This window comes from Carettochelys insculpta, chromosome 18 (genome assembly GCF_033958435.1).
Source record: "Carettochelys insculpta isolate YL-2023 chromosome 18, ASM3395843v1, whole genome shotgun sequence".
Classification (NCBI taxonomy): domain Eukaryota; kingdom Metazoa; phylum Chordata; order Testudines; family Carettochelyidae; genus Carettochelys; species Carettochelys insculpta.
Genome location: NC_134154.1, coordinates 5,537,474 through 5,550,826, shown reverse-complemented (window position 1 = coordinate 5,550,826; position 13,353 = coordinate 5,537,474). Strand labels below are relative to the sequence as shown.

Sequence of the window (13,353 nt, the reverse complement as noted above, 5' to 3'; positions counted from 1 at the left end):
CAGCACTGTGAAAACCAAACATCATCTGCAACCTTGTTAGCTGTGAGGACTCAGGGTCAGTGAGCAGAAGCCACCCTCCCTTCTGCTTTTCCCTGCTGGTTTAAAATTCTTACGTTGATCTTTCCACAAGCTTAAAGGCTGGATGGAAACTCCTTCCTAAACTTCCTAGACTTAGGGGCTTGTCTTAAAATGGAAGAAACTAGCAGCTGAGGTCAGTGTCCTGCTACGCTGGGACTTGATGTGGGTATCACTAAGGCTCCAGAATGTGGGTTTTCATGAAAAACTTGTGTTCCGAAGACAGCTTCTAGTTTTGTGTGTGTGTTTGTTTGAATGGCGAGAGGGGCAGCTTCAGAAGCTGAAAGCCTGAAGTCTCCTTTTGAAGGCAGATCTATAAAGGCATGGCCTCATCTCTGAGACTGCATCTGGGGTAATTTCCCAGCAAATCTACACTCTGATCAGAATCCACCATCTGAAGGACCTTGTGCTGTAACCTCACTTTGCTCTTCTTCATTGAACTCTTTGGCTCTATGGCCCTGAGTCGCCACTGCTTTATTGCAGATTGACACTGGTGTAACTCCACCAATTCCAACACATGTATATTCAATGTATGTTTTTTGATCCACTTCTCTATAAGGCAGGTGGAACGGTTGATCCTTTTGTTTGGGGCTCATAATCCAATACGTGTTTTTCCTGAAACACAATGGAGCAGATTCACTCTACTGGGATAAATAAGACCAAGGCCATTGGCATGAATGGAGTTGTGTCCATTTGCATTGATGGTGAACAAAACTTGCTGGTGATTTCTGAGATTGTGTCCTGTTAGTTTGATTGTTTTGGCAGATTAGAACGGAAATCTTCCCATTAATTAGCTATTTCTTATTTAGTTCCTCAAGCCCAAAAAGTAAAAGAAAGGAAGAAAGAAAACACAAAAAACAGTAAGTAGAGATGTAATGAACTGTCTTGGCTAAACTGTTCTGGTAAGAGTTACGGGTCTGGAGGAGGTTTTGATACAAGAAATCTTTTCTTTGGTATTGTATGGAGTTAGCCATTGAGGTCTATCCACCCTGTAAGCCTCTGATTGCATTTTGAAATCACATGCTTATTTTCCAGCTAAAACCAGGGTTGCCTTTCTCTTTCCCTGAGAGTGTTTGAATTTGAGCCTGGGCAGTGTGTCTCAAGTCTGGACATTTCAAATTTTGAAACTAGAAAAACTTCAAGTGTTGGGGATAAAGGGAAGGGGGAAAACGGCTGGAAAAAAATTTAAATGTTCATCCCATTTCTTCGACCAGTTCTACTTGTAGACTGTGCTACACTTAAATTCCTCTTTCAAAAGAGGAATGAGCAAATGAGGAAAATCAAAAATGCAAATGAGGTTCAGATTTGCATATCTGACACCTCGTTTGCGTATTTTTATTTCGAAATAGCTTCTTTCAAAAGAAGAAAACCAGTGTAGACACTGCTCTTTCGAAAGTAAACCCCATCTTCGAAAGAACCCTTCTTCCCTTTTTTTGTGGGAAGAAAGGTTCTTTTGAAGATGGGGTTTACTTTCGAAAGCACAGTGTCTACACCAGTGTTCTTTCAAAATAAGAATATGCAAATGAGGTGCCGGATATGCAAATATGCGCCTCATTTGCATTTTGATTCCCTTATTTGCATACCTCTTTCAAAAGAGGATTGCAAGTGTAGACACAGCTGTAGTGTAAAGATCAAAGCATCAGGGGCTTCTGTTTCAAAGTGCATGGATTGCGAAGTGGCAGGTGCAAAATTTATAGCTTGTACTTGACCTTACTGGGTACTAGTGGGAAATAGAAAGTATAGCATCGCCGAGAGATGGCCACTAGTGTCAGAAGGAGCCTTGGCCCACGGAAAGCTCAATGATCAAATTTTCTCCGTGCTGTAGGGACAAAGGACCTCAAAAGTTACCAGGATGCTCTGAAGCTGTACAATCCGCATGTGCCTTGGTCTAGCCCTGGCAAAATACATGTGGGGGGGGTAAACAGGGACACAAGGACTGCAGGGAAAGGGTGGCTTGTGGGTGAGCAAGTGTCCATTTGCACAATCAGCGTATGCAGTCTGCGTGCGCAAATGCGGGCTCAGCAGGCACAGGTACCTATGTAATTTGCACCAAAGATGTCTGCAAGAGAGACCTCAGAGAGGCAGACATCGAGCTGGACAACTGGGAAGAACTAGCAGACGACCGCAGCAGATGGAGGCAGGGGTTACACAAGGGCCTTCAGAAGGGCGAGATGAGGATCAGACAGCTAGCAGAGGAGAAGCGAGCGCACAGAAAGCACAATAAGGACTTGCCAGACACCCACCACATCTGCAAGAGATGCAGCAAGGACTGTCACTCTCGTGTGGGTCGTCACAGTCACAGTCGACGCTGTAAATGAAGCCCTCAGTTGAAACTATAAAGGGCGCGATCCCTAGTCTATGCAGACTGAAGGATGCCTAGCTAGCTATAGCTATATCCCTATGTAATTTGCACCCCAACATGGGACCCTTCTTTGGAACCTTGCGACCCCAGGTGGGGTGAAAAGCAAGAGATGTTCCAGGGAGCACAGGGAGAGTTTGTTAGTGTTCGCTAATGCAGCTGGAAAACTACCTGAGCCTTTAACAGGGCTTCCTAGCCAGTGTCCCCTGTAAGCTGAGCACTTGGGCAGCCACTCAGGAGAGCTTAGATTTGCAGAGTGCCCACTGATATGCAGAAAATCCACATTGCCAGCAGCCGGCAGTGTTTCTACTGGTGGTAGACATCTGCACGTTCCTTCATGCATGCAGCAAAGTTTATTCCTCACGTGGATGATAAAAATTAGAAGGCCCTAACTCCTGCAAAGCGTTCAGTGCAATCTTACAGGGGGAGTGGATTCAGGAGGAAAGGCTGAAGGGAACTGTGACCAGCACTGCAGAGCGCAGATCAAAAATGACCCCCCGCCTTGAAGCATGTCAGGATTGGCCAGTGTGAGGAGAATGGTCACACGCCTGCCTGCAATGTTTAATCTGCGTCACACTCGGAGTGCTGGTCCCCCTGCTTTCCCTCCCATAGGGCCAAGCTACAAGACACTGACTCAGGCGATCCCCCATGCTCCAGCCAAAATGAGGAGCTCTCTTGAGGTGCATGCAGCACGAAATGTGATCTTGCCATTCCCTTTACGCCTGCCTTATCTAACATCAAGCACAAATAGCCCTATTGATTCCAGGGAGCCACGCATGGAATAATGGGGAAGGGGAACCCACATAAATCCAGTGAAGGAAACTGCTGATCTCTTGAGCTCGGTTTGATCTCCTTGAGACAGAGGAGGGAAATGTTCCCTTCAGAGCTTCATTATTTGGGGGTTGTGACCGGTCACCTAAGGTACCATTTCCGCACCCTGATGGGATGTCAAAATTTTTAAATGCAAGATTAACAAGGTTAGGAAATGGTGAAGAACAAGTACTCTGTCTTCACGAATCGGAGGGGTAGCCATGCTGTCTTCACGAAGGCTCCCACGCACCTCTGTATGAGGGCCAGATGTTTACTACTGCCAACTCCAAGCATCCCAAAGTCAAGAACCAACCCTGCCAAAATCACGAGTGTCCTGTCAGGTTAGAGTTTATTGGTAGGGATAATACTACAGGTGGGATTCTTCCTGTTTGCCTTTTGAGGTTGGAGTCGGGCTGCATTTCAGAGCTTTTCTCTGCAGTCATGGAAGCTGGGAAGGTTTCTAAGTGATAGCTGAGTTTCTCACCAAATTGCATGCCTGCAGGAGCTGGGGCTTTAAGAAAAACACCAAATAGCATGAGGGCTTGTAAGAGAAATTGGATGAATTGACAATGCCCTCCAAACAATCCTGGGACCAAAAACACCAATGCCGTCCAACTGGCCAAAATCAGCACAGAGCCAATAAGAAGAAGGTAGAAAAATAATCAACCCACGCAGCCACTGAGAGTTTTGAGTAAACGTTCACTGACAGCTTTTGCAATAGCCAATCTGCTCTAGGCTGGATATTCTTTTTATAAGGAAAGATGCAGATTTCAAGCACGTGGTCTGTTGATTTTATGGTATGTTGATTTATTACACTCCAGTCGTATGACATGGGGGCATCAATCCAGAATTTCTAAATAAAGCAAAGCCAGTGGCCAAATAACAAAGGCACAATATTAGACGGTGCTCCAGCCCTCATACTAACAATTGGCTTCAACAAATCACTATTCCATTAACCGGCACTTGGTCCCTCCTGGCTAAGAATCCAGGCATCACAGATGTCTAAAACGTCACCAGCGATGGGCTCTGACCAGCCACTGGAAAGAGCTAATACTGAAGCTGGTATCTTGTTTCCAAAAGCCCCTGCCATGCCCATTGCAGCGTGCAGCCTTAGTGACAGACACAAAGAATATTGCACTCAATTGTTCTGGATGTGATGGAGTAATGGAACAGACCTCTAGCCACTGGGGAACATGCACGCATCTCTGTGCACCTGTCCCTTGAACACTGGCTGGTCACCAGGCACATGACTACAAGACGACAGATCTAAGGCTTCCTGCCTGTTTGGTAGGGGCAGCACCTGGGTGTGGCCTACACTTAGGGAAAGGTCCACAGTGAGGGAGGGGTCTGTGTGGAAGCCCAGACAGGGCTACCTGGTGGGCAAAGATGTGCCCCCCGTACCCAGCTGGAAGAAGGAGGGAGGGTGTCCGTTACCATGTTCTGTCTGTTATTGTGAACCTCTCTTCCCGCTCCTATTTATTAATAAACCCACAGTGCGGAAATGGATGTGAGCCTAGCCTGCAGAGTTTCCCTGGAGAGACCTGCCTGGGGGCACTTGCAAAGAGCCGATGAAGAGGCTCCAAAATAAGATGACTCCCACCTGCAGAATAGTTAGTTACAGTCGCCCACAGGACGTTGGCGGATCAGCTGGGCTTGTCCGGCCTGGCAGATTCATACATCATAAGGCGAGAAGGGAACGTTACCATCAACTAGTCTTACCTCCTGCAGGGTACAGACCGTACAGCTCCACCCAGGGATTCCTGCGTCCAGCTCTGCTGTTGAGCTACGGCCTGTGTCTTGGTATCAGGTGGTGATCTCTAAACTCCAAGCAATGGCTGATTACCCTCCCTCTTTACAAAAATTTACACCTGATTTCCATTTTGTCTCCTGCCAACTTCAGGTTCCAGCCACTGGATCTCAGGCTGCCTTTGTCTGCTGGATTAATGAACCCTTTTCTTTCCACAGCTCTCGTAGCCGTCCACGAAAGTCCCACCGCCACCGGCATCAGCACTACCATTCTCGCTCAGAGAGCTCCGATTCCCGCTCCTCGAGCTGCCAAAGCAGGTAAGATTGCCATTTGCTGAGCTGTTCCTCCTTTTGCTTGGCTTCAGAGCTGAGTGGGCTCAGCTGTAAACCACCATCACTCTCTCAGATGGAGGTGGCTGGGCTGTACAGAGATGGGTTGAGCCTATTTCCAGCTTGCCTTGTAGAGGAAGCCTCTTTAGCTCAAGCAGTAGAGGCTCGTGCTTTTTAAATCTAGGGATGCCAGGTTCAACCCCTGGAGGCAGCTTACCCTCATCCTCATTTCCCACAGTGACAGTAGCCTGTAGGTACATGACCAAGGCCTGCGTACGACTGAACTGACACTTAAGCCCTTAAAATAGGCCTTGACATAAGGGTGACTCTCATTCCTGGTGGATCTGTTGGCCATTACAACTAAACAGCCGCCTGCTTTGTTTTGGGCCTGGGAGAGAGGGTGGTGGTATATGCCAACGTTTTTGGGCAATGGACGAGCTGGGTGGAGGTGTCTCACTAGACCTGGCCTGGGTCACTCTGCTCTAAGGAACTGGGTGGCAATGGCAGTCTGTGAGCTGTTGATCGCTGGAGTGCGGTGTGGAACGCAACGTGAAGACAAGACAGTCACAGAGTGCGTTGGAATGGGCAGCCTTCACTGAATAAGCCCTTCATTCTCTCAGGCGCAGGTCATCTGAGAGTGGCTTGAAGCCCCATCCAAATTCAGATGAGGACAAGCCCACAGAAGTCAGATCCAGATTTCATGTCCCACATTAAAGCACAGGGAGGTTTAGAAGTTTCTGCCTCCAGGCCATTACCAAAAAACTCTGGATCTCAATCCAGGTTCGGATTCTGAACTGCTCCAAAGTTCGGAGGTTTTGGATCAGAGTCCGAACTCATCACGAGTCGCCCAGTTTCAGAACATTAAGAAAACTCAGATAGGAGCGGGAGAGGAGTCAGAATGTGCCTTTTCTGTCAAATGCCCATAGCCAGCCGTAGCATTATCTGCCTCAAGATAGCAATCAGAGGGATGTAGTTCACCGATGTGCAGTGCACCCATAATGACTCCTAGCTTTTACACAGCAGTCAGTCAGTCGATCTCAAAGCACTGTAGGAAGAAGGTAAGCATTATTATCCCCATTTTGCACACAGGGAAACCAAGGCATGGAGCAGGGCACTGACTTGCCCAAGGACCCCCAGTAGGCTAATGGCTAAGCCAATAACAGAACCCTGATCTCCTGAGTTCTGCTCCCATGCTGTAACCATTAGGCCGCATAGCCTCCTGTAAGCCTTGGGCTGGCTGTCTGCACAGGAGTGACTTTCACCTGCATGTGGCACCAGCAGGGAGGGTAGCCACTCTCCGGTTCCCAGAGTATGGCCACGCCAGTACTTCTAGGAATGGGGCAGGACAGCTTTTGAAGAGTTTGCTGCTCTGCCCCCACCTTGCCAGCATCCTGTTGCACACACGATGCACTCGAGGTCACCGCCCAACCCAGGAAGTGCCATTTAGTAGCACGCCCCGCCTGCCCTCTGCCACAGCCGTGCATGCACAACGCGCTCGAAGTCACGCCAGCGGGTGCAGAGTACTTCAGTCCTTAATAAGTGGCCACAGTCCATACCAGACGAGGCAAGGCACACAAGAAGAGAACTGGTTGGTTTATAGCTGGACGGATAGCTCCCTTATGCAAAAGATGGGACACCAGGGGCGCAGCTGCCATACAAATCAATAATAGGGATCAATCCCCATGGTTTGGTTTTGTGTTTCCCTTTCTTTAGGCGTAGAGCCAGATCTCGGGAGGAAGGCCATAAAGCAAAACGGAGACCCTCCCAGCACTGCTCAAAGGGCGCTGAAAAGCGAAGCATCTCCGCCAAGGGCCAGGCCAGCCAACCCCCGAGCCAAACCCTTCAGATCTACAGCTTTCTCTCGGCTAAGGACGTCGTAAGTATTCTGCTTCCTTGCACAGACTAGTCACGGCAACGCGGGGCGGGGGGACAATCCAGTATGAAATTTTTATAACTCAATTACAGTTACGTTAGACAAAGTTGGTTTAAAACTATATTATTTATTGATGGTGCTGTTCTCTGATGTGTTAGAAGTCATTCCTTTCCCTCAGCACTTATACGCTGGGAGTGGGGGAGAGGTTGGAGGGTGAAATTTCCTAAGCCTTTAACCTATGAATAATGAATAGGGGACATTTAACAAAAAAGCAGCCTTCAGCGATGGGATTTTACAAGAAGTGTTTGTTATGCCGGCATTCCTCAGCTGGATGTGAAATTAAATTCACTGGTGGTCTTGCCCAATGGCTTAGTCCTTTGGGGCAGCAAGAGACTGAAACGCATATGAAAGAAATGTTTACACTTAAAGAGTTGGGAATTTTTGGCAGGGGATAGTGGTTGACTTTCCTATTCTTTTAAGCTCATCGCTTGCTGACCAACGGAAGGGCCAAATTCTGAGCTTGCAGGCAGCTCCTCTTGATAGGAATGGGAGCTGTGTGTGCAACCAAGGGTAAACTCAGGCCGGATGTCTCAGGTGCCTTTTCATGTATATGGATAGAGAGAGAGAGAGAATAGAATCTACATTCCCTAGAACCCGTCTTCAGTGAGAGAGAAATATACAAGGGTCTGATTCTCCACCACGCGGAATTTTACATTGTGCAACACAGTCATAAAGGGCTGCCATGCCAGTAGCAACTCACTTTGCACAGAGATGAACTAATACAAAGGTATGCCCCAGTGAAGGATCAGGCTCTTGTGTGTACAACATTCGGAATGGGTCTGAACCACACGCCAAAGCCCTCCAGGCCTCCAGACTTGTTTGTAGCGTATTCCTGATTCTCTTGCTGATATAGCAATTGGAATGATGTAACTGGATTCAATAGCTCCACCGATGTAAGACCAATATCAGTGGGGGGGCATGTAGAGAGAGCTGTGCGTATACTGCCGTGTGTGATACATACACAAACACACAGAGAAATGTGTCATGGAATGGTGAGCTAAGTTGCTTTTCCTTGCATAAAATTTGGGGAGGCTGCCTTAGTGGTCAATGGTTAAAACCAGGAATAAGTTAACAACTCATCCCAAAGGATGGCCGGTCGCATGGTTACATTTCATCACTGCAGCAAGTTTTCTGCCTAAGCCACTAACTTTAAAAACTCTTTAAGAAATGTTTTAGAATCTAAAAATGCCTCTAATTGGTGCTGTTTTTTCCAGTCTTCATCTCTGAAGCCAAGCTTTCTCCTCAGACCAGCTGCCATGAAAGATGATAACCAAAAGATTTAGAAAACTCTAGAGACAATTGAATTTTAAGCATGGTACATGCAATCTACAACTCCTTTGCATAAGTGTAAATGACCATGCAAGGCAGATAAAAATCAGCCTCAGTGTGTTTATAGTGATAGCTGCAGGTTATGGGTGAGAAATATAAGTCATCAGGACTTATTCTTTATACCTTAGCCTATTAACATGAGCAAACATTCTGCTATCAAAAATGTATTGATATATTTAGTATGCAATCTGTCAGTATTCTCCCTTGTCCCAAACTAAAATACGCACACTGGCAACAGATTAGGAAAGCACTTAAGCACCTGCTTAAAGTTAAGTACATGCTTACATATTGTCCTGCACAGGGACAATTTTCATGAATAAGGGCCTTTAAATGTCACGTAAAGAATAACTGACAAGGGGAAGATGAATAAACAATTCCAGGCATTAGGAATAACCACATGCATCCACCTTACGGTTTCACTCTGACGTTTGTGTATTTAGTGGTCAAGTCTACAACTAGGGCAGATGAAATATTTTTCCATCAAAAATTGGGGTTTTTAACAAAATCAAATTTTCCATTAAAATGTACCTGATTTCTGAAGAAATTTTGGACTATTTGTTGAAAAACTGGACAATTGAAAATCTAAGCTGAAAACTGAAAAAAATGTTGATACAAGCATGCTGCCCTGGTGCCTCATGGGAATTGCAGTTCTATTTCCCCAACCCCCCCATTGTCCTCTGTGTCTGGATTCTCTCACTAAACTCTATCTCCCATGATGCACCACAGCAAGTGAAGAGACTGTGGTGCATCATACGAGATGTAGTCTCAGTAGGAAGCTGGGTTCTTAGTTGAGAATGCAAACACGAGTACCCAAACTGCAACTCCCATGGGCCACTGCAGCAGCACTTTTGAATCTAAGTGTTCTGGTTTTGGCCAAAAGTTTTCATAGGGGTCTCCCTTCCTCTCCTTCCCCCCAGCTCCGTCTTTCCCTCCCTCCCCCACCCCCACCGAAAAAACTAAAATCGTCTGTGAGGGGGAAAACATGATTTTTTCCCCATTGGTATTGTTCCGCAAAGAATTTTCTAACCAGCTGTATCTGTAAATCACGAGAAAAAACATTTTGTGCTATCCATTGCTTCTCTCTCTTTCTCTTTTACTTATATACATGGGGATGTGCACACACATGCAGTAAAACAACCAATAATTTCATGCTTCTTCACTTTTCTGTAATACATTTCCTAGCCTCTCCCTCCATTTTCTCTTGGCTGAACAATTAATAACAAGCAGCCACAATGGAGCCCTGCTCAGCATAGGATTACATGGCTATCCCTCAGTGCGCTGAGAAACTGAGGGTAATATGCTGCATCTATTTTTAAATTGATGAGTAACCACCCTGCCCCATCCTGCTGTAGCTGTTTTCCTCCACACGGATACAGATACATTCCAGGCTGCTGTGCTTTAGGAATTCTTAGCAGAACCAAACAATATAAATACCGGTAGGGTATGAATTTCATTGTTTTTGTTGTATCTGATCATGATCACTGCAGACTGTGCACAGATATTGCTCTCCGGCACCCTGACTTCCACTGAAACTCCTTTTTATCAGCAGCTAAAACAAACCTAGTCTTGGCCAAATTTTTAGCGAGCCTCCACAGAGATTTGGGGCACAGTTCTGCCAAGTGGCACTAATTATTTCTGTGCTAACGTAGCTGCAACAGATGGAGGAGGGGAAATCACAGCCCAGGCAAAGAGAGTCTCGGGCTGTGTCTACACTAGACAAAGTAAGTCAACCACAGATATGCAAGTCTAGCTATGGAAATTACATCGCTAGAATTGGACTATCTGCACTCAGCTTACTTGACTGTCCCTGCAGAGCAAGGTTGACGGGAGAGTTTCTCCCATCGACCTCCATTAGTCCTGGCCTCTCGCGAGGAGTACAGGAGTCGACCGCAGCCCCTGAGAGGTCGATTCTGTGTGTCCCTACTAGACACGTGAAATGGAACCCCGGAAGATCGATCCTGAGTGGGTTATTCTTCCCCGCTAGTGTAGACGTAGCCTCAGGATGAGCTGGGGAGGTGCCAGAAGCTTTGCAAAAGGGGTTGGTTGTGACCCGATGGTCCATGTTTTCCAGCCCTTGGTTTGCATTTGAATAGGGGTGGAGCTTCTTTTGTCACCCCCCATGGCATTAACATCCTCCTTCAGGTTCAGGGGTAAAAGAAGTTTTTTTTAAAAGGGTGATTTACGTACATAACTATGCAAATTTTATGTCTGTTTTTAATCTCAGCCTGTGCCCAGGACTGTGCCCAAGTCCCTGCCCTGTGGGGACGGGGGGGGGGTTAACCTCAGGATGGCACAGCCTGTCTCAGCTGGGCTGGAGGACCGTGGGCACTAGCTGGAGTGCAGCTCTGTCAGTGCGCCTCCAACGCAGCCTGCAACGCCCCAGCTGTTTCCATTCAGAGCCTCCACAGAGCATTCCCTGCCAAGCGCGTAGGCTGATGAGATTTCACAAGGCCAACAAGCATTCGCTTTGGCCTAGGCTGAAAACTCCCACTCAAGCAGATGTCGGATTTAGGCCAGGAGGGAGCGTAGACATTCAGCGGCAAACAGCAAGTGAGCAATAAACTCGCCGTGCACTCGTAGCCCTCCTCTGGTCTTGCATATGCCAGATGTCTGGCAGCATTTTAATAGGCTTGAACTCAACTTTCTGGTACCAAGGGCCCGATCCTGTGCTGTGTGGGCAGGCAAGATTCCCACCAAAGTCACGGTGGATCTTGTCACTGGGTTCTGCTTGAGTCAGGAGATGAGGGCTGGGCCCTTTCGGGTTGTATCATCTTTACGTGCACCGATAGCTTCATACAAGGCCATTTAGAATCACAGAATCCTAGAACACGAGAACTGGAAGGGACCTCGAGGGGTCATCGAGTCCAGTCCCCCGCACTCACGGCAGGACGAAGCAATGTCTAGACCAGGGATTCCCAACCTGTGGGTCGGGACCCAAATATGGGTTGCGATTAGATTTGTTAAGGGTCACCAGCGGCTCAGCGCTGCACGTGGCTCTTAAAGAAGCCATTTGCAGCTCCTTAACACTGCCACATCCAGCAGCTCACTCTATCCATAGAGAAGCCATTACACAATACAAAGACATCTTCTCCACCTTCCATATTCATAGCCATCCCTGGCAAGCCACTTAAGATACTTGCAGTAAATAATTTCTGTCCCCCCTCCTCCCTTTCCCTCTTTGTCCCCCTTTCTTTTCTATGTAGCTGGTTTGTCAGGGTTTTATTTATCTCCCTCCAGCCCCTGAGTGTGTCCCTTCTAGCCCCCCACAGCCCCCAAGTGTGACTTTCCCCGGCCCTGCCAGCCTCTGAGTGTGGGGTTTAAGCTGGGGAAGCCAGGGGGAGGAGGGTCTCTCCACCACCACAATTCAGGTCAGCTATAATAATAAAATAATAATAAACATAGTGTTGTTATGATTATTATTATTATTATTATTATTATTATTTATTAATGCATTTTTCCTTTTTCTATGAAATAACTACTATGAATATATAAACGTGAGGGGTGTAATTTTATATTATTTCCTCAGGCACAAAATTAGCTAGTTATAGCACTGCTTCCCCCCAGACTCCCAGTTTTGACTTGCCTTGGGACACCAAGTCTTCCTGAATTGTCAAAATGGGTCTCTGTCTGGAAAAGGTTGGGAACTGCTGGTCTAGACCATCCCGATAGGTGTCTATCTAATCTGCTCTGAAATACCTCCAGTGATGGAGATTCCACAACCCCCCAAGGTAACTTACTCCATTGTTTACTCAACCTGACTTAGGAAATTTTTCCCAATGTCCAGCCTAAACTTCTCTTGCTGCAGTTTAAGCCCATTGCTCCTTGTCCTATCCTCAGAGGCCACACAGAACAATTTTTCTCTCTCCTCCTTGTAACCTGCTTTTAGGTACTTGAAAACTACTATCATGTCCCCTGTTAGTCTTGTCTTTTCCAAACTAAACAAGCCCGGTTCTTTCAGCCTTCCCTCATAGCTCACGTTCTCTAGAACTTTAATCATTCTTCTTGCTCTTCTCTGGACCTTCTCCAGTTTCTCCACATCTTTCTTGAAATGTGATTCCCAGAATTGGACACAATACTCCAATTGAGTCTAATCAGTGCTGAGTAGAGCGAAAAAATGACTTCTCGTGTCAATACTTGAACGGGACTTAACCACACAGGGCCAAATCTGCAGCTGGGGGTAAATCAGCAGCACGCCGTTAAAGGTAACGAACAGTTTACCCCAGCTAAGAGCCTGTCCCAGAAAACAGAAATACAGCGTACACCAAAAAGCCTGCTGAGCACATGGCCAAGTGATCTCCCCAGTGATGCCTGTCACCAGGTGGCACTTCCAATTCCAGAAGCTCATCAGCAATCTGTGCCGACTGCAGAGCCTGCTGTGCTAATGAACAGCACCACTCGAAGGGATCATTGACACACATTCCTTATTCCTTTCATTATCAGCAGGCCAAAGAGGAGAAGAAGATTAGGCACTTCCTAAAAAAAGAAACAAACGCTTCTGTGAAAGGGGTTTTATGTGAGACATAGACCCGGGAAAGAAATCCACCCGCTCTCAGCCGTGCCATGCAGAGATCCTCATGGTGAAATCTCATTCCCCATATGGCTGAGAAAATTTATAGCCATCTCTCTCCACAGGGCCATTTGAAACACAGCAAATGGACTTGTTCCGTTTAATTGGAACTCTGCTAGTGACTGCATGTTTGTAATCTGTTAAGCTGTGCAGTCTCTTGATACAGGAGTTCAGTAGAAATTAAATTCTGAAGTGTAAACAAGG

At 46.8% G+C, this 13,353-nt stretch overlaps 1 protein-coding gene across 1 annotated transcript in view; it reads left to right on the top strand.

Annotated features, from left to right (window-relative positions):
- SRRM4 (serine/arginine repetitive matrix 4) overlaps window positions 1–13,353 on the top strand; it is a 118,464-nt gene that overhangs the window by 90,324 nt on the left and 14,787 nt on the right. Inside the window, exons 6-8 of the mRNA XM_075012847.1 lie at window positions 885–935; window positions 5,210–5,308; window positions 7,034–7,196. Of these exons, the coding sequence (XP_074868948.1) occupies window positions 885–935; window positions 5,210–5,308; window positions 7,034–7,196 (313 nt within the window). The remainder of the gene's footprint in view (window positions 1–884; window positions 936–5,209; window positions 5,309–7,033; window positions 7,197–13,353) is intronic.